This window comes from Polypterus senegalus, chromosome 3 (genome assembly GCF_016835505.1).
Source record: "Polypterus senegalus isolate Bchr_013 chromosome 3, ASM1683550v1, whole genome shotgun sequence".
Taxonomy (NCBI): Eukaryota; Metazoa; Chordata; class Cladistia; order Polypteriformes; family Polypteridae; genus Polypterus; species Polypterus senegalus.
Genome location: NC_053156.1, coordinates 36,072,791 through 36,097,008, shown reverse-complemented (window position 1 = coordinate 36,097,008; position 24,218 = coordinate 36,072,791). Strand labels below are relative to the sequence as shown.

The 24,218-nt window shown below is 37.6% G+C and overlaps 1 protein-coding gene across 3 annotated transcripts in view; it reads right to left on the bottom strand.

Annotated features, from left to right (window-relative positions):
- The window catches only part of fxr2 (fragile X mental retardation, autosomal homolog 2), a 110,986-nt gene that overhangs the window by 23,691 nt on the left and 63,077 nt on the right, over positions 1-24,218 (bottom strand). For 2 of the 3 annotated variants that reach the window (XM_039746938.1, XM_039746940.1), the window contains exons 10-13: positions 20,657-20,766; positions 17,823-17,909; positions 12,984-13,218; positions 12,651-12,827 (exon numbers count right to left, since the gene is read on the bottom strand). In XM_039746938.1, the coding sequence (XP_039602872.1) occupies positions 12,651-12,827; positions 12,984-13,218; positions 17,823-17,909; positions 20,657-20,766 (609 nt within the window). The remainder of the gene's footprint in view (positions 1-12,650; positions 12,828-12,983; positions 13,219-17,822; positions 17,910-20,656; positions 20,767-24,218) is intronic. The other variant, XM_039746939.1, reaches the window with a different exon arrangement.

The window sequence follows — 24,218 nt, the reverse complement described above, 5'->3', positions numbered from 1 at the left end:
GGTTTGCTGTGTCTCCCTGCACAGTCTCAAGGGCATGGAGATTCTAGGAGACAAGCAGTTACTCTAGGAGAGCTGGAGAGGGCCATAGAAGGTCCATAACCCATCAGCAGGACCAGTATCTGCTCCTTTGGGCAAGGAGGAACAGGATGAGCACTGCCAGAGCCCTACAAAATGACCTCCAGCAGGCCACTGGTGTGAATGTCTCTGACCAAACAATCAGAAACAGACTTCATGAGGGTTGCCTGAGGGCCCAAATGTCTACTGCCCTGTGCTCACTGCACAGCACCGGGGAGCTCAATTGGCATTTGCCATAGAATACCAGAATTGGCAGGTCCACCACTGGCGTCCTGTGCTTTTCACAGATGAGAGCAGGTTCACCCTGAGTATATGTGAAAGACGTGAAAGGGTCAGGAGAAGCCGTGGAGAATATTATGCTGCCTGTAACATCGTTTAGCATGACTGGTTTGGTGGTGGGTCAGTGATGATCTTGGAGGCATATCCATGGAGCGACTCACAGACCTCTACAGGCTAGACAACAGCATTTTGACTACCATTAGGCATCAGGATGAAATCCTTGGACTCATTGTCAGACCCTACGCTGGTGCAGTAGGTCCTGGTTTCCTCCTAATGCACGACAATGCCCGGCCTCATGTGGCAAGAGTATGCAGGCAGTACCTGGAGGATGAAGGAATTGAAACAATTGAATGGCCTTCACGATACCCTGACTTTAACCCAATAGAACATGTGTGGGACATTATGTTTTGGTCCATTAGGCGCCGCCAGGTTGCTCCTCAGACTGTACAACAGCTCAGGGATGCCCTCATACAGATCTGGGAGGAAATGCCACAAGACACCATCCGTCGTCTCATTAGGAGCATGCCCCGACGTTGTCAAGCATGCATACAAGCTCGTGGGGCCCACACAAGATACTGAAAAGCATTTTGAGTAGCAGAAATTAAGTTTTTGAAAAAATGGACTAGCCTGCCACATCTTCATTTCACTCTGATTTTAGGGTGTCTACACAATTGAGCCCTCTGTAGGCAGAAAACTTATTTCCATTAAAAGACTTAGCATCCTTTTGTTCCTAAGAGATTGCCCTGTCGTTATTTGTATAGATATCCAACTTCATATTGAGATATGATGTATCTAATGTGTTTCTTTAAAGTATTCCTTTAATTTTTGTGAGCAGTGTGTCTCTCTCTCTCTCTCTCATAGTATTTGGGGAACTGAAAATCAACCAAAGTGTTCTGAAGATGAAAGATATTCTCCCAAAGTTAATGTGTGGTGTGATGTGCTTGGGGGAGAAAATCGAGTCATAGGGCCATTCTTTTTTGAAGGGCGTCTTGTTAATGGTCATGCTATTTAGAAATGCTGCAGAATTACTTTTTTCCTCAACTTGAACAATTACTGATAGAGAATATACTGTTTCAACAAGATGGTGCTCCTTGTCACTTTGCATGTTACAGTTTCTATATGAGAAAAATTCCCTAACAGATGGACTGGAAAAGGTGGACCATTTTCTTGGCCTCCACTGGATTTCTTTTTATGGGGACATGTGAAAACTAATGTTTATTCAACCTAACCTCGATCTTTAGAAGACTTGCAAGCTAGGATAACTGATGTGATTGCTGGTATTACTGAAAATCAGCTTGAAAATGTTTTCTGAGAACTACAGAATCGTATTACCCTTTATATTAGTAAAGATGGTGGACATGTTGAAAATTAATAAGAATAAAAATGTGTTTCTTCTTTCCAATCCTTTTTACAGATTCTATCACATATACTTAAAGTTACAACTATTTTAAATTGCACATGGACTCTGACACTCTGTATAATATATATATATTATAAATATGAAATATATAATAATGCAACGTACATCTTCAAACTGTATTGAAGTATTATTGCAAATTTCACAAAAGTCACAACCATGATTATCTATATATCATAAAATATAAAAGGGGTGTTTTAAGAAAATCTCCTTTTTTACGTGCGTTCACATATAATGCAGAAACAACCAGTTGTAATAGCCACGTCTATGTCTGGGCGCACAAGCTACAAAAGAGTCTGGTATAGGACTTTGAAAATCTGGTCATTCTGTAATTTACTATCAGAGGGTCGCATTCACCCAATATCCATAATGGCTAGACAAAGTAATAAAGTTTGCCTGTTATTCTTGAGTATCTGACATAACTAAATAGCATTTCAAGTTTCATTTCTTGAAAATTACAATGGCCAGACATGCTCAAGCAAAAAGGAATTGCACAATTTTTCTTTTTTAAATTCTGGTTATGTTAATTAGCAATTGCAATTTTTCAGTGTGTGTTTGTGTGTGAAAGAGTTTCATGCCTTTTGTCCAATCATGTTGAGAAAGTCTTTGGTCCATGAAACCCTGAAATGAATTGAGGTTCTAGGACCCATACTGAAACCCAGTCCATTGAGGACAGTGTTTGTACAGCCTTGAAATACAACTGAATGTTACGCCATGCATACATTTTCTAACTTCCTTTCTACAGCATGTTCCCCAATGACAGTGTCTGGTGATTGTAGTACAATCTGTGAGATACCCCCATCATTTTAAGTATATACTGTACATTGACCCCATTTACGAAAGCTGCACCACTGTTGTACCAGTCCTTTTTTTTTTTAAACCATCCTAGGTTTAAGTCTGCAAAAAAGCAGAATCCTGAATGGAAGTAAACTACATCTATTGATAGATAGACACTTTATTAATCCCAAGGGGGAATTCACATTCATATTGTGTGTGTGTGTATATTTTATATTTTTATATATATATATATATAAAATATATATATATATAAAAAATAAATAAATAAATAAAATTATATATATATATATATATATATATATATATATATATATATATATATATAAGATTTTTTTGACCTCAAGTAAATGACTTAGCAAATGCATAAAGATCCCAGAGATTCACTTTGCAGGAAATTATTGATGGCATAAAGAACAAGATTAATTGTACTTTTTTTTCTAACAGTTGAGACTGTGTCCCACATTTCTATTTTTTTTTTTTGTTTTAACTTTAAGTTAACTTTTACAGTTACCTAAGAAATTTTAATAATCTGTTTATTTGGTCATAATCACTGCAGTTTTAGGCAGTCAAGAGTGTTTTTATGTCAAGAGTGTTTTGGAGGTGAAAAGAGTGTCAGACAGAGTAATGATTATGAAGAAGGGAACTGAAGGGGAGATGATGAATGTTAGTGCATATGCCCAGCAAGTTGGGTGTTCGATGGATGAGAGATTTCTGGAGTGAGATGGATGAAGTGATGAACAGTGTACCCCAAGGTTATTATAGTTAACGAAAACTAAAATCAAACCTAAAACTATTATTAAAAAAACATTTTCGTAAACTGAAATAAAATTAACAAAACCGAAATGAAAAACTAAAACTAAACGAAACTATTAAAGTAGCTGGAAAAACAACTGAAATAAAATAATAATTTACTAAAATATTTTTGGTTTTCGTTTTTGAATGAATATTCTTGCCGTTAGTCTTTAACCCTTGTAAGTTTTAACTCAAACAGAAAGTCATCCACCACGAGCCGCCCGCATATATTCATCCAGTGAACGGCAGTTGGTGAAGGAGGGCGGCAGTTCACACAGCGGTGACAGAGCAAGCGGAGTGCAGGTGCGTAAAGCATAAGAAATAGAAAGCAATTTGCGTGCCACCTTTCTTTGTGCTTTTTTATATCAAGATATAATTCAAATGGCAGAAATCAGAATGTGCTGGTCATCAAAACGTTTACCATACAAAAATCACAAGTGAGTAACGTTTCAGTTTATTTCTCAGGTGTCTGCTTTTTGTTGACAGCAATTCACCTGCCACTTCGCACAGGAGAAATCGTTTTTACTTTCTCATATACAAAGTATACAGAAAGTAATCATGAAAAAATTCGACCTCAATATTTTGATGAATCTTTACGTTATAGACTAACCAGTGTCCAACAATACTGTTTTTTTGGAATTGCGTGTGTGCGCGTCTCTGTGCATGTGTAAACACGATAACTCAAAAACGTAACTAGATAGATGGATGAAATTCGGCATGTGGTAGTTACACCGCAATTATAGATCTATATTAACTTTTGGGCCAAATCCATTACCCAGAAGTGGTACTTTACCTGAACACATACTCTTTTTTTTTTTTTTTTGTTTTTATTTATACAGCTGCAGTCTGATTTATTCAACTTTACTTTTTTAATAATTGTTCAATATATTAATTTGATTTGTTGTTGATGGTTCCTTAATGTACATAATATAAAATATAATCATTGTCTTGCAGTTTACTCCTCAAATAGGGGAGACTGGGGACGGTTGCAACACTTTTTGCATTCCTCTCATTTACTCAGAGACTGTTGGGACTACACCAGCCAAATTTGTATACCATAAGCTTACATCTGTCTGCTAATTACCCATAGTACTTGTAGTTAATTATATTTTACATATCCTGCACAATATAAAATATAATTATTGTCTTGCAGTTTACTCCTCAAATAGGGGAGACTGGGGACGGTTGCAACACTTTTTGCATTCCTCTCATTTACTCAGAGACTGTTGGGACTACACCAGCCAAATTTGTATACCATAAGCTTACATCTGTCTGCTAATTACCCATAGTACTTGTAGTTAATTATATTTTACATATCCTGCACAATATTGATTTGAATTGAAGAAGTCAGATGTTGCAACCGTCCCCGTTGTGTGAAAAAGTAATTGCCCCCAGTTCCTAATAACTGGTTGGGCCACCCTTAGCAGCAATAACTGCAATCAAGCGTTTGCGATAACTTGCAAGGAGTCTTTTACAGCGCTCTGGAGGAATTTTGGCCCACTCACCTTTGCAGAATTGTTGTAATTCAGCTTTATTTGAGGGTTTTCTAGCATGAACCGCCTTTTTAAGGTCATGCCATAGCATCTCAATTGGATTCAGGTCAGAACTTTGACTAGGCCACTCCAAAGTCTTCATTTTGTTTTTCTTCAGCCATTCAGAGGTGGATTTGCTGGTGTGTTTTGGGTCATTGTCCTGTTGCAGCACCCAAGATCGCTTCAGCTTGAATTGATGAACAGATGGCCGGACATTCTCCTTCAGGATTTTTGGTAGACAGTAGAATTCATGGTTCCATCTATCACAGCAAGCCTTCCAGGTCCTGAAGCAGCAAAACAACCCCAGACCATCACACTACCACCACCATATTTTACTGTTGGTATGATGTTCTTTTTCTGAAATGCTGTGTTCCTTTTACGCCAGATGTAGCGGGACATTTGCCTTCCAAAAAGTTCAACTTTTGTCTCATCAGTCCACAAGGTATTTTCCCAAAAGCCTTGCCAATCATTGAGATGGTTCTTAGCAAAATTGAGACAAGCCCTAATGTTCTTTTTGCTTAACAGTGGTTTGCGTCTTGGAAATCTGCCATGCAGGCCGTTTTTGCCCAGTCTCTTTCTTATGGTGGAGTCGTGAACACTGACTTTAATTGAGGCAAGTGAGGCCTGCAGTTCTTTAGACGTTGTCCTGGGGTCTTTTGTGACCTCTCGGATGAGTCGTCTCTCGCTCTTGGGGTAATTTTGGTGACCGGCCACTCCTGGGAAGGTTCACCACTCTTCCATGTTTTTGCCATTTGTGGATAATGGCTCTCACTGTGGTTCGCTGGAGTCCCAAAGCTTTAGAAATGGCTTTATAACCTTTACCAGACTGATAGATCTCAATTACTTCTGTTCTCATTTGTTCCTGAATTTCTTTGGATCTTGGCATGATGTCTAGCTTTTGAGGTGCTTTTGGTCTACTTCTCTGTGTCAGGCAGCTCCTATTTAAGCGATTTCTTGATTGAAACAGGTGTGGCAGTAATCAGGCCTGGGGATGGCTACGGAAATTGAACTCAGGTGTGATACACCACAGTTATTTTTTAATCTAGGGGGCAATTACATTTTCACACAGGGCCATGTAGGTTTGGACTTTTTTTCTCCCTAAATAATAAAACCATCATTTAAAAACTGCATTTTGTGTTTACTTGTGTTATATTTGACTAATGGTTAAATGTGTTTGATGATCAGAAACATTTTGTGTGACAAACATGCAAAAGAATAAGAAATCAGGAACGGGGCAAATAGTTTTTCACACCACTGTATATGTAGTCTATTTCAATATGGCTGGTTGGCTTGGGGACAGTTGCAACAAGTTGTTGCAACTGTCCCTGACCTGCCAGCCATGACAGAACACCATGTGCTAGCTATTCAAAGAGTCAGGGAAACATACCAACAATACTTTTCAAAAGTCAACACCACAATGATTTGAACTAGGTATGTTTTGATTAATTAAAATAAAAGCTATGGATAGTATGTCAAAAAAACAACTTGCAAAAAAAATTACTTTCATACCTTCAAAACAGTTATTTTTCAATAAATGCAGCAGCAGATGATGAAAGTGTATAGTTTCTCTCTGGTGGAGAGAGGGCCTAACTGAGCATGTGCAGTATGAGTATCATCATTCTAGCATGTTTCTAATTGGAGAAATAAGACTTGTTGCAACCGTCCCCAGTCTCCCTATCCATTCCTATATCGGAGTATACAAGAAAGTCGAGGGGAGACCAATCCTGGTTTTTAAAAATAAAACGACGCTGATCGAGGGACTGACTAGGTCATCATACAAGATCAGCATATTGTTACTGACCAATCACTTTTGCTTTAAAAACATCGTTTAACAACGAAACAATACAAAGAAAGTTAGAGAGTCTGACAAGTGATGAAAAACTACTAATGGGTTTTTGTATTTATTCCATATTTATTAATTTATCTTTTTTAGTTCATATTCACAACTCAAAATACCTGATATTGTGAAAGTAATCCATTACCAGATTTTTTTTAAATATTTGCCTCCCTTTTTTCAATGTTTTTCTCTCTTTTCCAAAATAGATAGTTGAAATATCATATTCTTTTTGTTCTTAACACCAGCCTTATCATATATATTGCAAGCCAGGGAATTTTCCTGCCTTGCATCCAAACCTGCCGCGGTAGGCTCCAGGTATTCTGAAATCCTACTCTGGATAAACAAGTTTAGATAATGTATATGTTGTTCTTAATCTCAGACGCTGTCTGTTTTGTGCCTGTCCATACTCCTATTACCTGCTTTTGCCCTGCTTATTATGGGTTTCCTGTTCTTATGGTGGGTTACTCAAGACTCACCACCCCTAACCTTGACACTACATGCTTGTTGTTCTTTGTTTCCCTCAATACGGCCATGTGCGGTCTGAACACCGATTCAAGTCTAAGAGCCCTGTTCTTCCTAAAAGCCTGTGATTTTCATGAGAAAATATTTAAAAAAATAATAAAATTGCGTAAAATTGTTCATATTCAGTGTCTAGTTTTGATTATGCTTGTTTTTATCAGACAAAAATAAAACCAGATAATAAACCAGGCAGTACAGTAAGCTTCCACTAACAAACTCATATCCAAATCTGTTAAGTATACAGTTCTGTCTGATTGTGACACAAAACTAACTCCGTAGGCATTCCATGCCATAATTACTAAAACTGAAACTAATATATATATATAAAAATAAAATAGAAATGTCTTTGTGAAATAAAAACTAAACTAAAACTAAAAATACACGATGAAGGAAAACTAAAACTAAACTGAATTTCCAAGTAAGGTCAGAAAAAATATAGAAATAAAAACGAATATAAAAAGGCAAAAGTATAATAACATTGGTGTACCCAAGGGACAGAAAGTGGTGATTGGAATGGATTTCAAAGGAGATGTTTGTGACAGGAACAGAGGAGATGAGGAGGTGTTGGGTAGGTATGGTGTCAAGGAGAGGAATGAAGGTGGTCAGAGGATAGTGGATTTTGCAAAAGGGATGGGCATGGCTGTGGTGAATACGTATTTTATGAAGAAGGAGAAACATAGGGCGACATACAAGAGTGAAGGAAGATGCACACAGGTAGATTATATCCTACGCATAAGAGTCAATCTGAAGGAGATTAAAGATTGAAAAGTGGTGGCAGCGGAAAGTGTAGTTAGGCAGCATAGAATGGTGGTCTGTAGGATGACAGATAAAGAAGAGGAGGAGGAGAGGGAGGGCAGAGCAAAGGATCAAATGGTGGAAATTTAAAAAGGAAGACTGCAAGGTTGAGTTCAGGAAGATGGTAAGACAGGTACTGCCAACCATGCCAGACAGCTAGGCAACTGCAGCAGAAGTAGTAAGAGTAACAGCAAGAAGGGTGCTTGGCGTGACATCTGGACAGAGAAAGGAGGAAAAGGAAACCTGGTGGTGGAATGGGGAAGTACAGGAGAGTATGCAGAGGAAGAGGATGGTGAAGAAGAAGTGGGATAGTCAGAGAGATGCAGAAAGTAGACAAGAGTACAAGGACATAGGGTGCAAGGTGAACAGTGAGGTGGCAAAGGCTAAAGAAAAGGCGTATGATGAGTTGGCTAGACAGAGGGACCGAGCTGGGAAAGATGTGCAGCAGGTTAGGGTAATAAAGGATAAAGATGTAAACGTACCGATTTAAATTTTGATTTAAAGCAGGTCATTGATATTGGTCTATCAGACCATTTCCTTCTACTATTTAATATAGAAATAAAGATAGAAAGCACTCATGAGAAGCATTTTGTTAAAAAAACGTTTCTTTGACTCATCAGCAGCTTTAAAACTTACAAACATTCTAAGCAATCAGTCCGTTTATAATGCCAACTATAATAGCGAGGATAATGTAAATAGTAAAGTGGAAAACTTTAATTCTAAAGTAAGAACTGCTGTTGACATAGTTGCACCTGAAAAGACAGTTAAAAAATCTTCTAGTATTGTTATTCCATGGAAGACCCAAAGAGTGTCTGATTTAAAAAGAACATGTCGTAGAGCTGAGCGTAAATGGAGGAAAACTAAACTAACTATCCATTATGAGATATTGAAGATTAAAATAACAGAATACAATAACACAGTCCGCCTTGAGAGGCGCTGCTATTTCTCTAATATTATAAATAACAATGCTAGTAATCCCAGAGTCTTATTTTCTACAATTGATCGTCTGTTAAACCCAGGTAACACAAAGGAATGCCCCCAGAATACTTCCAGTGAAACCTGTGAGAACATTGCTGTATTTTTCAATCAAAAATTAATGATATTAGAGATAACATAGTATATCTCCCCAACACTGCAGAACCTCCAAAGCCCGGTACTCCATTATAAACAAATTAAATGCTTTCACCAGGATAGATTTACCTGAATTACATAGTATAATCTCTCAACTGAAACCCTCCACCTGTCCTTGACCCAATACCAACAAGGTTTTTCAAAGAAATATCAGGCGTGCTAATTGACAATATTCTGGACATAGTTAATTGTCATTAGATACGGGGTCTTCCCAGACTGTCTTAAGACTGCTGTAGTTAAACCCCTGCTCAAGAAAATAATCTTGACCCCTCTGCCTTTGAAAATTTTAGACCCATCTCTAACCTGCCCTTCTTAAGTAAAGTTCTAGAGAAGGCAGTCATTATGCAGTTAAATGACCACCTCAATAAACATGCTATTCTTGATAAATTTCAGTCAGGCTTCAGAACAAATCACAGCACAGAAACTGCACTCGTTAAAGTAGTAAATGACTTGCGGGTAAATGCAGACAGAGGCCATTTATCTGTTCTCATCCTCTTAGATCTGAGTGCTGCATTTGACACCATTGATCACAATATTCTTAGAAATCGCCTTAGTCAATGGGTGGGCCTCTCTGGCAGTGTCTTAAATTGGTTTGAATCCTACCTGGCAGGAGAAAATTCTTTGTGAGTTGTGGTAATCAAACTCAAAGACACATGATATCATATGGTGTTCCACAAGGCTCTATCCTGGGTCCGCTGCTTTTCTCAATCTACATGCTTCCGTTAGGTCAGATTATCTCAGGTTACAACGTGAGCTACCACAGCTATGCTGATGACACACAGCTGTACTTATCAATAGCACCTGATGACTCCACTCTTTCGATACACTAACACAATGTCTTACTGGTATTTCTGAATGGATGAATAGTAATTTTCTCAAACTAAATAAAGAGAAACTGAAATTTTAGTAATTGGCAATAATGGATTCAATGAGGTTATCAGAAATAAACTTGATGCATTAGGATTAAAAGTTAAGGCGGAAGTAAAAACTTAGGGGTAACTTTGACTGTAATCTGAATTTTAAATCGCATATTCATCAGACCACTAGGACAGCATTTTTCACTTAAGAAACATAGCAAAAGTTAGACCTCTTATATCATTGAAAGATGCTGAGAAATTAATTCACGCTTTTGTTTTCAGTAGACTAGATTACTGTAACGCACTCCTCTCAGGACTACCCAAAAAGACATCAATCACTTGCAACGAGTGCAGAATGCAGCTGCTAGAATCCTAACTAGGAAAAAAAATCGAACACATTTCTCCAGTTTTGATGTCACTACACTGGTTACCTGTGTCATTCAGGATTGACTTTAAAATACTGCTTATGGTTTATAAAGCCTTAAATAATCTCGCTCCATCTTATATATCGGAATGCCTGACACGTTATATTCCAAATCGTAACCTTAGATCTTCAAATGAGTGTCTCCTTATAATTCCAAAAGCTAAACTTAAAAGAAGTGGTGAGGCGGCCTTCTGCTGTTATGCACCTAAAATCTGGAATAGCCTGCCAATAGGAATTCGCCAGGCAAATACAGTAGAGCACTTTAAAACACTGCTGAAAACACATTACTTTAACATGGCCTTTTTATAACTTCACTTTAACTTAATCCTGATACTCTGTATGTTCAATTCATCATAATAACTATTCATAGTGGCTCCAAAATCCATACTGACCCCTACTCTCTCTTCTGTTTCTTTTTCCGGTTTCTTTGTGGTGGCGGCGCACCTACTCAAAGCATCATGATGCACCAACATTGATGGACTGAAAGCCAGAAGTCTACGTGACCATCATCATCAGGTCCTTCCATGAAAACCCTAAATACAAAGAGGACTGTTTCATTTATGTTAGGTAGATTGCCCAGAGGGGACTGGGCGGTCTCTTGGTCTGGAATCCCTACAGATTTTATTTTTTTTCTCCAGCCTTTGGAGTTTTTTGTTTTTCTGTCCACCCTGGCCATCGGACCTTACTTATTCTATGTTAATTAATGTTGACTTATTTTTATTTTTTATTGTGTCTTCTATTTTTCTATTCTTCATTTTGTAAAGCACTTTGAGCTACATTTTTTTGTATGAAAATGTGCTATATAAATAAATGTTGATTGATTGATTGATTGATTGTACTCCGAAGTGAGGAGAGTGTGTTGAGCAGATGGAAAGAGTACTTTGAGAGGCTGATGAATGAACAGAGAATATGAGAGAGAGAGAGAGAGAGAGAGAGAAAGGTTTTGGATGTTGTGGAGGTAGTGAATCAGGAAGTGCAACGCATTAGCAAAGAGGAAGATGAAGAACGGAAAAGCCGTTGATCCAGATATACCTGTAGATATAACTTTCAAACTAACAAAAAATTGTGATGCCATCTTAAGCAAATCGTGCAATGCAAGACAGAAGTGAATTATTTGCAAGAGGAAATTAAAAGCAGCCATGTAGGGGAGCTTAGTGAAAGTGTTTAAGTGCAGGACCAGTGGTACAGTGGTATAACATTAAGCCATCTGGAAAAAAAGATTAAAAGTTAAAATGCTTTCTTAAATCGGAGCACAGTTTGGATTTAAAACAAAAACAAATTCGGCACCTAAATTTCAAGGTTAATCACCTGGTGAAAACCTTGGCAACTGGTCAAGCAGTAAATCCAGGGGAAAAATATATGTAAAATATGTATCAATTTTTGGTTAAGGGATAGTGTTTGGTAAGACTGAAAAACTTGTTGCAGAGAATACATTTTGAATAATTTGAAAACACAAAATTTACTGACATTTCCTTTCTAAAAAACTGTTCCAGAGAAGGCATTTCTTAGCCACAGATCAATTATATTGTGATTTTTACAATTTATTCTGATAAAGCATTTTCCTCTTTTTGGACCAATGTGCTAAAAATGCATTACAAATATAGCACACACTTAAAATAACTGTTAAATTATCAAGATTCTACCATGATACAACAAAAGAATAGCACATCTACTACAAGGCATAGCAACTGTAATTGAGAGGAAAATCAGCCACCTAATAAATTCCAGCACTTCTGTTAGTATGGCATATTTAGAGGTACTGCTGAACGAGTCTTCATTTAACATTTTAATTTTGAGATTGATGGGACCTCTTTAATACTGGTAGGGACATAAGTTTGGAGTTTCAGCGCTTTAACGAAAGGCTTTCCCAGAGAGAGTAGCTTTATCTGCCTGCAGAATTCAAAGCACTGTACACTCTGGAATACAGTCATAAATATGTTGTGCAAGAAAAGGGTGGGGTTTAGTCATTTACAAATAATAAATGATAAAAATAACAGATAATACATATACCAAGAAATTACAATCATAACAGTCAGAAAACTCCAAGACACTACTCTTACAGAAAAACAGGTCAATCTGTTGAGGTCAATTGTCAGTCTGTTGCTATTTAAATAACAGCCTGCTGTTCCTGTCACTCATCTCCTTTTTAGTAAAGTTTTTATATTAAAAAAAAAAAAGGGGAGAGGTGGCTCACCAGAACTAATAGTGTTAAGTGGCCTACTTCCTGATCCTCCTCGGCCACGGCCAGAAGGTCCCATTCCTCGACCTCGTCCTCCACGACGGGCTCTCTCCTCTCCTGTGCCCCGAGGCCGTGGCTCACGCTCATTTACATCTTCAGATTCAGAGGCATTTGACTGTTCAGAATTTGTACCTAAAAAGATAGGTTTATGAAATAAACATAACAAATGTTCAGACAACATCATGATTGCCTGCATAAGGTCTATACCAAGTTTCGAAGGTGCTGTTCCTAATTATAGTGATAACAGAGAGAAACACTTCTGCATATAAATGATTACAAAACTGTTACCTTCTGTTCTCTCACCATATCCAGAATTGTGATTGTTAGTCCTACGTCCTCGTCCTCTACCCCCGTAAGTTCGAGTACCATGAAGGGAGGAATTACTCTCATCAGTGAGATAGCCTTTTTCCCGTTCAGCACCACTAGTTCCACCACTACGGCTAGGAGGTGCCCGATAGCCCACTCCAATTTGCCGTAGCTGCTCATCTATGTGTAGTCGCTCAAGACGCAGCTGTTCAACCTCCTGAAGGAATAAGAGTACAAAATAATTAAACATTACCGATTCCTTACAGCACTGTTCTTTCAATTCAATTTTGTTTTGTAATATGCAATTTTTAAAATAGTTGCATTTTTTTTTTAAGTTGTTACTGCACACTAGGCCTGTACTCAGTGAAGGCAAAAATACATTAACATTTTAACAAAAGTCACTGAGTTACCAATATGCCTTGATTTTAGAGTTTGCATATGCCTTCGCAATTTTTGTAAATTCAGTGTAAGGACATACCATTACTAGATGATAATCTCTATATCTATATATCTATCTATATATATATAATTCACTAAGGCAAGACAACCATGGAAAGCACACCGGAAGGGGCGTGGATTGACTAAGCCGCCAAATGAGACACCTATGGCGCACGCAGAAAGGAGCCACGGCCACCAACTCCAAGACCATTGGCTACAACAACTCGCAGGGCCACGCCCACCAACTCGAACACAATGACACAGAAAAAATGGCGTCATTTATATTCGTCTGTCGTAGAGGACACATGCAGTGCAGGTCAGGTTAATGTCATGTGCATGTCATGCACCTCCGAGCTATGTTGACTGTTCATAGAGGCATGTTTCTCGCGGAGGTGAATCGCCATATACAGCGTGTGAAACGGTTTGCGAGGGGTATCTCATGGGATCCTTAAAACAATCCTTTACAATTAAGGTTAAAGCAAAATGAAGTAAGCAGTCTTTAAAAACCGAGTTTTCGATTACAACGCACGACCGTGTGCACCATAGCAAACTGTTTTACACGCTACATACAGCTATTCACATCCGCAATAAACAAGCGTCTTCTTAGATGCTCCTGCAGGAACACAGAAGACGTTTCCCTGCCCACCAACACTCCTTTTTCACCAGCCGGCGTCTACCCTCACTCTCTAGGGATTCACACTGCCTGCCCATTTGCCCGGATGCAAAAACTCACCGACCACCCAATTAGTCCCTTTCGTCTGTGGTAAGAGCGTTTGTTATGCCGTGAGTTCACTATTGTGTTGTATTTTGCTCTCTCCAGAGTTCCATCTTTTCATTCACTTACTGTTGTATTCTCACACCAACCCGTTTTAGACATCCGTGTCTTTCCAGAAGTGTTTAGCATTCAATAAATAATTATGCATGACATTGAGCGTGTGTCTACCCGGCGCAGAGAGGCGTGGGTAAGCCGTTGAACCCCATTCGGGCTGAAAACTGTGGAATTCCCACTAAGTGCGACTCATACGCTACCACTGGTTGTGTCCCTACCCTTTGTACACACCCACCTCCCACCTCGGGTGTCTTGGTGGATTATATATAGAAAAGCAGCCAAAACCACACAGAGCAATGAAACGTCTATGTCAGTCACAGGTGCATCTGGACTGTGTAAAGACAACTCCTCAAGTGACAAGTTGGAGGTGGGCACATGAGCGGGCGGCAGTGCATACTGAACGAGAAATCAGCAGACTAGCATGACGGACGGAGCTGAATGGACGTCCTTCTCCTCTCCTCCCGTTCCACACTCCGCGCTGTGCACCCCCATCCCTCCGTCTAGCAGGAGAAGGTGCGAAGGCGGTCTGCCAGTTTTCAGTCACGGACGATTGTGTGTTGGTTCGTTCCATGCATTGTTACAATGTTGCTTTTCTTGCTAATTTATTACATTACCGATTTTTCAAATGTTAATTTTCTCCCTGTGCTTAAAAATCATTAAAAAAACGGCCTGATTATGCTGCATATGGTATGCCGCGGGTTGGCTAGTCAACTTAAATTGTCCAAGATTGTGTGAAGTTGTGCTCTGTCGAGTACTGGAATCCCATCCAAGGCTATACCTATATTTCATCCTTTGTTAGCAGTAATAAGAAAATGGGTTTACTGTTTCCTTTTGGTTTAGGATTAGGTAGCAGCAATCGCAAACAACCTGCTCTGTACCTACATCGGCTCAGTATAATCCACTGGAATTTAATGATATTTTGCATTAAAGAGTAGAAACCTTGTAAAACCATAAATATGTGCCAATAAAACTTGATTAATTATATTGGGCAGAAACTATTTCTGATCCTTTGGGTCAAAAGTCCTTGAAATATTTGGAGGAGGTGATTTTATTTGAAAGTGGCTTCAGGAAATCTGGCCTTTTTTCCCCCACTCCTTTCGGAGTCTGTCTGCCTCCTTAGAGGGGTGTTTGGTCTCAAAAGTGGCATTTAACAAATCATGAGGTGCCACAAGGGATGTTTTATGGCTATAGCCACACAGGTAATGGTGACGAACTACCCTTTTGTAATGAGTTTCTGAAATACTTCCTCTGGACTCTGCTCAGCCAGAGTTAGAAAACATGGTCATGCAAACCATGCTTGACAAGTCACACATGGAAACCTTTTAAAAAAAAAAAAAAGGTTAATATATATGGAGGTGATAATCCAGATATTTAACAGAGATCACTATATAGCTGCCCAAAACAACTAAAAAGGTACTAAATTTGCTATGGAAGCAGTATTGCTTATGTGTGAAGTATCATCAAGCTTGCATTAACCTCACAAAAAGATGCAGTTCCATTCCACAAGTTGTGCCAAACTGATGCAAGGTTCAGGCCAGGATGGTGGTGCAGTAGTTCTGAAGTTCAGTCCTGGGAGCCCACTGTGACTGCATATTTTACCACAACCATCATCTGCTTTTAACTGGGCTTCTATCTTATTAAAACAAGTTTGTGTTTTTGGTGTCAATCCAGAAATTACATAATTGGGTCTGCTAAACTTTTATTAGAAATGTATCAAAATATTTACGTGTGTCACCTGGGGATAATTTACTGTTTGTTATGTTTTTTTTTTAATCTTTCTTCATCAGCATCTTATGGTATTTATTCCACCATTTCAGGTGTTCTGGTTACTTAAGCCATTATTTATTAACAAGTACTTCAGTGGGTACAGCAGGGAAGTTGCTCTAGCATGTCAGCATTCAGTTTAATTTTCCCACGCACCCATTCACCTCATCATTTTTATCATCATCAGGATACAAGTAAATAAAAACATGATTCTGAAAAAGGATAAATTATTAAGAAAATTACAAAAAAAAAAAACACAATGTAAGCATTTAAGGTCAGGAAAATGTATACATTTTAATAAAAATAAATCTAACATTACTGCTCTTTAACCCCTTTTCTTATTTTGCATTCAGAAAATGTGAGCTTACTAAATAATTTGATCAATTAAGGGGAAAATGCATCACGATTTGTGAAACTATTTTGTTTTTCTTGGAACAAAAACTTGCAGTCTCAAGAGGTGCCCTGGACTGAACTTGAGTAACCATTGGCAAAGTGGGGCTTACTCAAACTTCTACAAATACCCCAAATGATGTATGTTGACAGAAAATGAGACAATTTGCTTTTTTTTGTTTTTAAGACATTATATAAATTTCTAATTCTTGCACACCAGCCTTAATTCATACAGAAAAATATTCTCCTGTTAACACTGGCTTTCATGCCTTCTCCAACACAATTCCAGACAGTGAGTGCAAGTGAAAGGGGCAGCCAGCAAAGCAAGCATTCTGAGGAATGCAGCAAACACTCATCCTGACAGCTGCAAGTGACGAGGAAAGTATTTTCAGATACTGAAGCCTCCTTTCCTGAAATCCACACCAAAGACTTGGACTCCACTATTAAACATCTAATTTTAAAACTCCATGACGGAGGCTTAAAAAGAGACCATGTATTCTCAGCAAATTCATTAACAGGTGCAAAAAAGTGTAATGCACTAGAAAGATTTTACACAGTGCTGCACACCTACACTATGTGTATAATGTGGGAGACAATCCATGATTCTGTATCAAATGTCCATCCAATCAAATTTCCCAACCATCTAATCTTTCTGCTATATACTGGTATAAGGTAGTATCCACTATCAAAAAATTCTAGAAGATGGAGAGAAAGGGCATAATCAAGAATCTATGTCTAGTCTTGTTAGAGATTTAATGTAGTTTCCAAGAAATCTAAAATTATAGGCATAAAACTCAAGCTACTAATAAAGCATTTCCTTTCTCTCTCTCTGGTCAAAAATACTTATCAACTTCAAGGGTTACAAAATTACAGCTCAACCATCTACAATTTGATCAGTTTATACTAAACTATTATATTTGTCTGTACTTTGCTTTAATAGTCATATGAAAGAAAAATAAAACTGGCAGTTAGGCAAAGCAGAAAACATACTTTGTATGTGTAATTTACACATGTACTTTACACTATACACACACAGAAAAACGTACATATACTCATAATTGATATACATCCAAACACACACATATATTATATATAAAACATATAGCCTTGGATCCTGCAAGTCTAATCATTTTCCACAGATAAGGACACCTGAAAGAGGAGTCAAAAGCTTAGGAATAAAAAGCTATTTTTATATACAGGACTCATTTTCTCCATTTGTGGATTTCCAGCTAGAAATATGCAATCCATATCATCCTTTGCTTTCATCCATATCCACACACACAAATATAAAAACACACAGTATATATGTAAATACATATAACAGAGAATTGCTTTTATTTATATATATTTAACATTCACCATCAAATAAAGAAAAAAATTAAAAAATGTAGAACACTAACCTGTAAGTAGGCAAGGTGGTATTCCAAGAGAGCCTGGGCATTGCTAATATTCTCCTTGGTGCCAACAAACACAAATGGAACCATGCCCTATATAGAAGGGAATTAAAGGAAAAAACCTCAGTTGATGCCAACAATATCTGTATGAATTTCAACATTTTCCAAGTCTTTACCACTAAACCCAGATACCTGCCAAGCATCAATTAAATTCAAGTGTGGCAGGATACTTGAAACCTAAAACACTGCTACATGTTTAGAGTATTAAATAATTCAAATAAATAAACAGTCAAACAAACAACCACTTGCTAGAGTTATTAAAATGATTTTATAAAATTAAGGAAAACGTGACTGCCCCACAGGCAAAACAGCACTGTATGAATTCTTTGGTCTTACTATGTAAAAGTGGGAACATGTTTGCAGTTTCTTTATTCAAGGTTGATTTAATACCATATAAATAAAACTTCTGACAACATTCTTAAATGGAGGTACTCACTACGAAGAGCTGCTAATCTTTTAAATACACTTAAAAGCAAAACTGCAGGTAGGACGACGACCAATTTAAGTTTATAAAAAAAAAAAAAACTTTTCACAATAGAAGTACCTAGGAGACTGCAAAACTGATGCTCAAAGAGTTATATTGATGTTTCTTACATATTCTTTTGCTGCATTTTTCCACTGTTGTGGAAAGATAAATCTCTACAGGACTGAGTGTTTTTCACATGAACTGCACAAAGCAAAACTTGTAAGACTAATTCACCACAAAAGTACATACCTGCACATTTTTTTTTTAGGATTAAGAGGTTAAAGTCTAAACTTACAATAATGGCCAGTTTATACTTCAAAATAAGAATGCACATGCATCATGGCTGCCACAAGCTCCCAGCGTTCTTTTCACAAGGCTTCTACGAATGTCCTCAGAAATTAATGCAACACATATACAAGATGCAGTACCAGGAAAACATCCAGGGGGGTAGCAGTATGTTGACGTTGAACACAACAGTCTCCGTTTACAAACAACATAGGACATCAAGCCATTTTGCAGATCCTACAGGATTCAATGTGCATGCTTTGGTGTTTGATAAACAGTTTGATGCAGTGAAGCAAAATGCTGACATACAGTACAATGTTCATGTGTTACTTTATTCCCCATCGTAATGGCGCAACACATTTCAAAGGTCTCGCATGCCTTCTTCTGTGAAGTCTATTTTTTTATTGCACCATCGCAACAGTATCAGAATGTGTGTTTGCATATTAAAGCCACAGAGAAAAAAAAATTATGGGCAGAATGACGAAAAAAGTTTCATTTCATGATTAAAGTAGAAATTTTTACTTTAAATTTTGTACTTTGTCACTAAATCGCTACGTGCTGCAGCAGAAACTGCCACACACAACACCTTAAATTTGATATTCCAGCTCTCCGGACATTTAGAATTCTTAGATTTATACTTGATAACACTTTCACGATGAAATATGTTAAAGCATGTATGTTTTATTTTACAGATAAATCATTAACTTCATTTAAATAACACTGTTAATAATTACACATGTGGGGCGGCATGGTGACGGAGTGGAAGCGCTGCTGCCTCACATGGAGTTACATCCCTGCTTGGAGTTTGCAGGTTTTCTTGTTGGGTTTCCACAGTGTGCTCCGGTTTCCTTACAAGGACATGCAGGTTTGGGGATTTGGTGATGCTAAAATGATGCTAGTGTATGTGTATTCACCTTGCAATCAGCAGATTCCCCATCCAGGGATTGCTTCTGCCTTGTGCACGATGCTTGCCGGATTGGGGGTGTGCCTGGATTAATGATTGTAATCATTAAACATCCATCCTTTACAGAGATATTGTGGCAAGATGTTCATGGAATTTAATAGATGCTTCTGGCAATTTACAACACAGCAAAGCTGAACATTGTTCTCTCACTAAGATGAAATCTCGTACTGCCACCTGGTGGAATCTTCTAGATTTACATAAAGTACTTGCGCAAGTATAAATACACCACTTCCGCAGCAATAGCGCCCGCAGAAGCACACGTCTCATCACGTGAAGTATAAACCCGGCCTAATGCTATTAAAGATTAGATGTGTTTAGATAGTACTTTTTATCTCTGGACAAAATAATTAAACTTCATTTGAATATAATGCATTTTTAATACAAAAATCATAGCAAAATATCTCATACTTTAATCATTTGCATACAGGCTTACGCATGACGGATGTAAATGTGCACAGGGACACCACCAAGCTACCTAAAATGAAACCTGACTAATTAACAAAACTTTAAAAAATAAATAAAACACCATGGGGAAAAACGTTCTTATTCTGCCACAACTATAATCTTATATATAGAGACTTGGGTGTTGGCTTCTCTGGGGGAGAACTAGTCAGGGTATCACTAACAGATATATTTGGATCTTACTTTCAGATTGAACCAACACAAAAATATTACATACTTTGAAAAATCTGCACAATATACATTTATTTATTGATTGGCTGTATTTGTCCAATGAGTCTGTTTCCTAGATTTTTTATGTTGCTGCTGCTGTATGCATCTGAATTGCCCCTTGGGATTAATAAAGTTTAGAGTCTAATCTAATCAACACACTATTACTAGGGCATTTAAAGCTCCCTAAACCAATAATTCAGTTTTTGTGACAGGTAAGACGGCAACTTGAGGCTTCATTGTTTCACAATTTCTTTGATTTGTTCTATTCATTCAAGGCAGGACCAATGTTCAACAACCCATTAACCTAATGTTATAAAAACACCCATATTTATTGGCAACATACCCTTCCACAACACTCATGGAATAATAAATCAACACCACAATAATACGTACCTCTTCTCGAGGCAATTTTTTATCATTGTCTCCCTCAATTCGTACTCGTACTACTCCTGACTTGTCCACAATTTCTTGAATTACCTTCCCATTTTTTCCAATCACTTTACCTGCAGAGAATTAGATGAAGAACAAAGTTTTAAACAAAACAGGACCAACAAGATCTTACTAATTTCTATTCAGCAAATGTGTCCAAACATTTTGACGAGAAACCTAACACCCTTAGCACTGATGTGTAACTCTTCCCATGCTCTACAGCACTCTTGAATGCACATTCCCAATACACAAAATTAACACTTCACATTAACAGCTCTCTATAAACACACTTTTGATTATAATACAATTTGATCTTCCCCCAAATTGATGCTTCCATGGCTGTCATCTACAGGGTGAGCCAAAAAGAAGTACCACATTTCAAATGTTTATTCTACAAGAATGTTACAAGATACAATAAATTTCATTGACACAAGAAAGGGTATACAAAATAATTTTTAAAACACAGTGGGAAAAAAAACTGTCTTGAAGGTAGTGGCCATCATTAGCAATACACTCGTCAAGACGATTTCTGAATGCTCGCATGACTCGTTCAGCCATTTCAAAGGGAATAGCAGTGATTTTGTGGCGATTAGCGTCCTTGAGGGCTTCAAGGCTTTGTGGTCAGTGTGTGTATACCTTCGACCTGAGATAGCCACAAAAGATGAAATCGCATGGAGAAAGAGAGATCAGACGAACGTGAAGGCCACTTGACATTACAGCGCAGGGAGATCAGCTTTCCCGCAAATCTTTCATGGATCTCCACGCTGTATGAGCTGTTGCTAAATCCTGTTTAAACCAGGCATCCACAACATCCATTTCTTCCAGTTGGGGCCACAAAAAGTTCTGTAGAATTTCAATGTAATGTTCTTAAGTGACTGTGACCGTTGCTCCTCCCTCCTCAAAAAAGTAAGGGCCTACAATGCCACATTCTGCAACGGCACACAAAACTGCAACAAGTTCACTGTGCAGGGGTCTATGATGAAGCTCAAAAGGGCTGGTTTTAGCTCAATAGCAATTTTTTTTCTTAATTACACAAACATTCAAAGGAAAATGTGCCTCGTTGCTGCACAGGACGATAGCACCTTCATAAACTGTTTGCTGAACGGTCACGCAAAACTCTCTACAGCTCTCCCAGTCTCTCCAGCGAGTTCCTGCACTATGATTTTGTACAGATGGAAATTAAGGTCCTCAGGCAAAAGCTTCCTCAAAGACATGCTGGAAATGCCTACAGCAGAAGCACATTTGTGCGTTGAACATCTAGGAGACTGCAAAACTGATGCTCTTATAACTTGGATGATTTCAGGTGTTCATACAGTCGTCCGAGAATGGCCTGGAGATTTTATGTTCAATGTGGTATTCGTCTCTGATTTACTACATGAAATTTAGCCACCCAAGATTTGTTCTCCTATTTGGGATGTCACTGTTAGGAGGAATAGTGAAGATCATTCAGAAGGCACATTGCGCAGTGATGATGGATTCAATATTTTTGAATAATGCACGGTGCTCACCACACAAAGGCATGTTGCCGACTGAAAACTAGAAGTGATTGCCTATCAAAGGGCCACCACCTCAACCCACTCAGCTGCCTCTACTTCACACAATGACCTTGAGAAATGTGGTACTTAATTTTGGCTCACCCTGTATAAATACAGCATTATTAAAGTAGAACACCTTTTAATTACTTCAATAAAGCTCTTAATTCTACAGCTTCAAGAAAGAACTGCAGACTAGCACAGCCAGTAAAGTTTTTGAGATGTGTTTATTTTAGTTTTGTCACCGATAGAATAATGAGGAATATAATATTTTCTTATATTTTGTGCTGGTAAAAAATGTGAAATCTGCCAATCATTACATACTTTGCCAGAAAGATTTTAAACTTGCAAAACATCTAAATACCTTAATAAATTTATTTTGCTATGTAATTTAAAACCCACATGCAACGGAGGCAACATGCAAACTAAATGTGGGCTGAACTCAGAATGTGAACCCCAGTCTCCTTGTTGCAATGTGACAGCAACATACATACCATCCCAGAGCTAATTTAACCTTTAATATACATGATTATTTTATTCCCCTTGCAAGCACATAAGAATGTAAAAAAGTGTGCAAGTATTTTTAATCCAACGAAATTTGAACTTTTTAAAAGGTATGCACACTTTTGCAAGGCAGTATATATCACACTATAACAATCCTGTAAACAGTCACTTACCTAAAAATGAAAACACACACACACACACACACCCCATAGTGTTCAGTTTGACTGCTTAAAGGATAAGTCTGGGATTTTTTTTAACTCTTTATAATCATAGCATACAGTATATTAATTTACTACATGAAATTGTATTATAAAGTGAATCATATTTTATATATTGCAAAACATTGCTATGAAATTTAGCCCTTTTAAAAGGAGAAAGTGGCTATGCACTTCACCATTCATTTTCCTCTGTGGAACCTTTCAGCCCCAGAGATGTGGATTCACCTTTTACATTTAATCGCCAAGCACAGTAATTAAAATAGGCAAATTCCCAGAAATGAACTGCTGTCTCAGTTTTGTGGACAAGTTATAGGAAACACTCTGGACCACTTGGATGTAGTAACAAAGGAGACAATTAAAACAAAACTGAGCTCAGTTATAAACAATGCTGCACATCCTCTCACTGAGCCACTAACACTGAGGACTTTGAGCCAACCAATTATTCAGCAGAAGTGTGTCAAGAAACGGTCCTGGGGATCCTTTATATCAACAGTAATACGACTGCATAATGCCTCACTGTGACCGTGACAGTCAAATCCGAAATTCTTTCTTTTTACAACACAGAATGTAATAAGCAACACAGAATATTACATTTTTACAACACAGAATATAATAAGCAAAAATGATGGCACCATTAAGGAATAAAATCAGATTATGTGAGCAGACATCTGTCTATTATAACCCATGACAAAAATTAACCACTGAAGAAACAGAATTGCAGAAGCAAAAACAGAATAATAAGTATACAGTCTGGTGTTGTGGGGGTGGGACATGTGTATTGTCATAATTTCACTGTGAACTGACAAGCAAGCAAGCAACATATCATTACTGTGAGAAAACAGTACCAAGAATCTGAGATTAAATGTATTATTTTCCACTTACTGCTGCTGCTGTTACAAGCACAAACATGTCTCAGAAATGCCAAAAGCACATTTTCTTGAATTGAAATCTTTGCTACTTCAAAGTGAATGTATTAGGCAAATTTTAAAGCTTTTATTTAAAATGAGATCCCAGTACCCATTAGCTCTATTATGAAACATAATGGGCGCGTTATTTTTTAAAATATATAAAATATGCTTCAGTTTAGAACACAAGTTCAAATTAATATGCACTAGGAATGTGTCTGAAATAACTTTGAAGTTATCCTTTAAAGTTCGCCTCCTTTGTACTAAAATTTCATTTTCATGTTAAATGTGTAAAGGAGTTTTGGATATCAAACTTTATAAAAAAAAAACAAAACCTTCCTTAAAAAGGTAAAAATATTCATTAAGA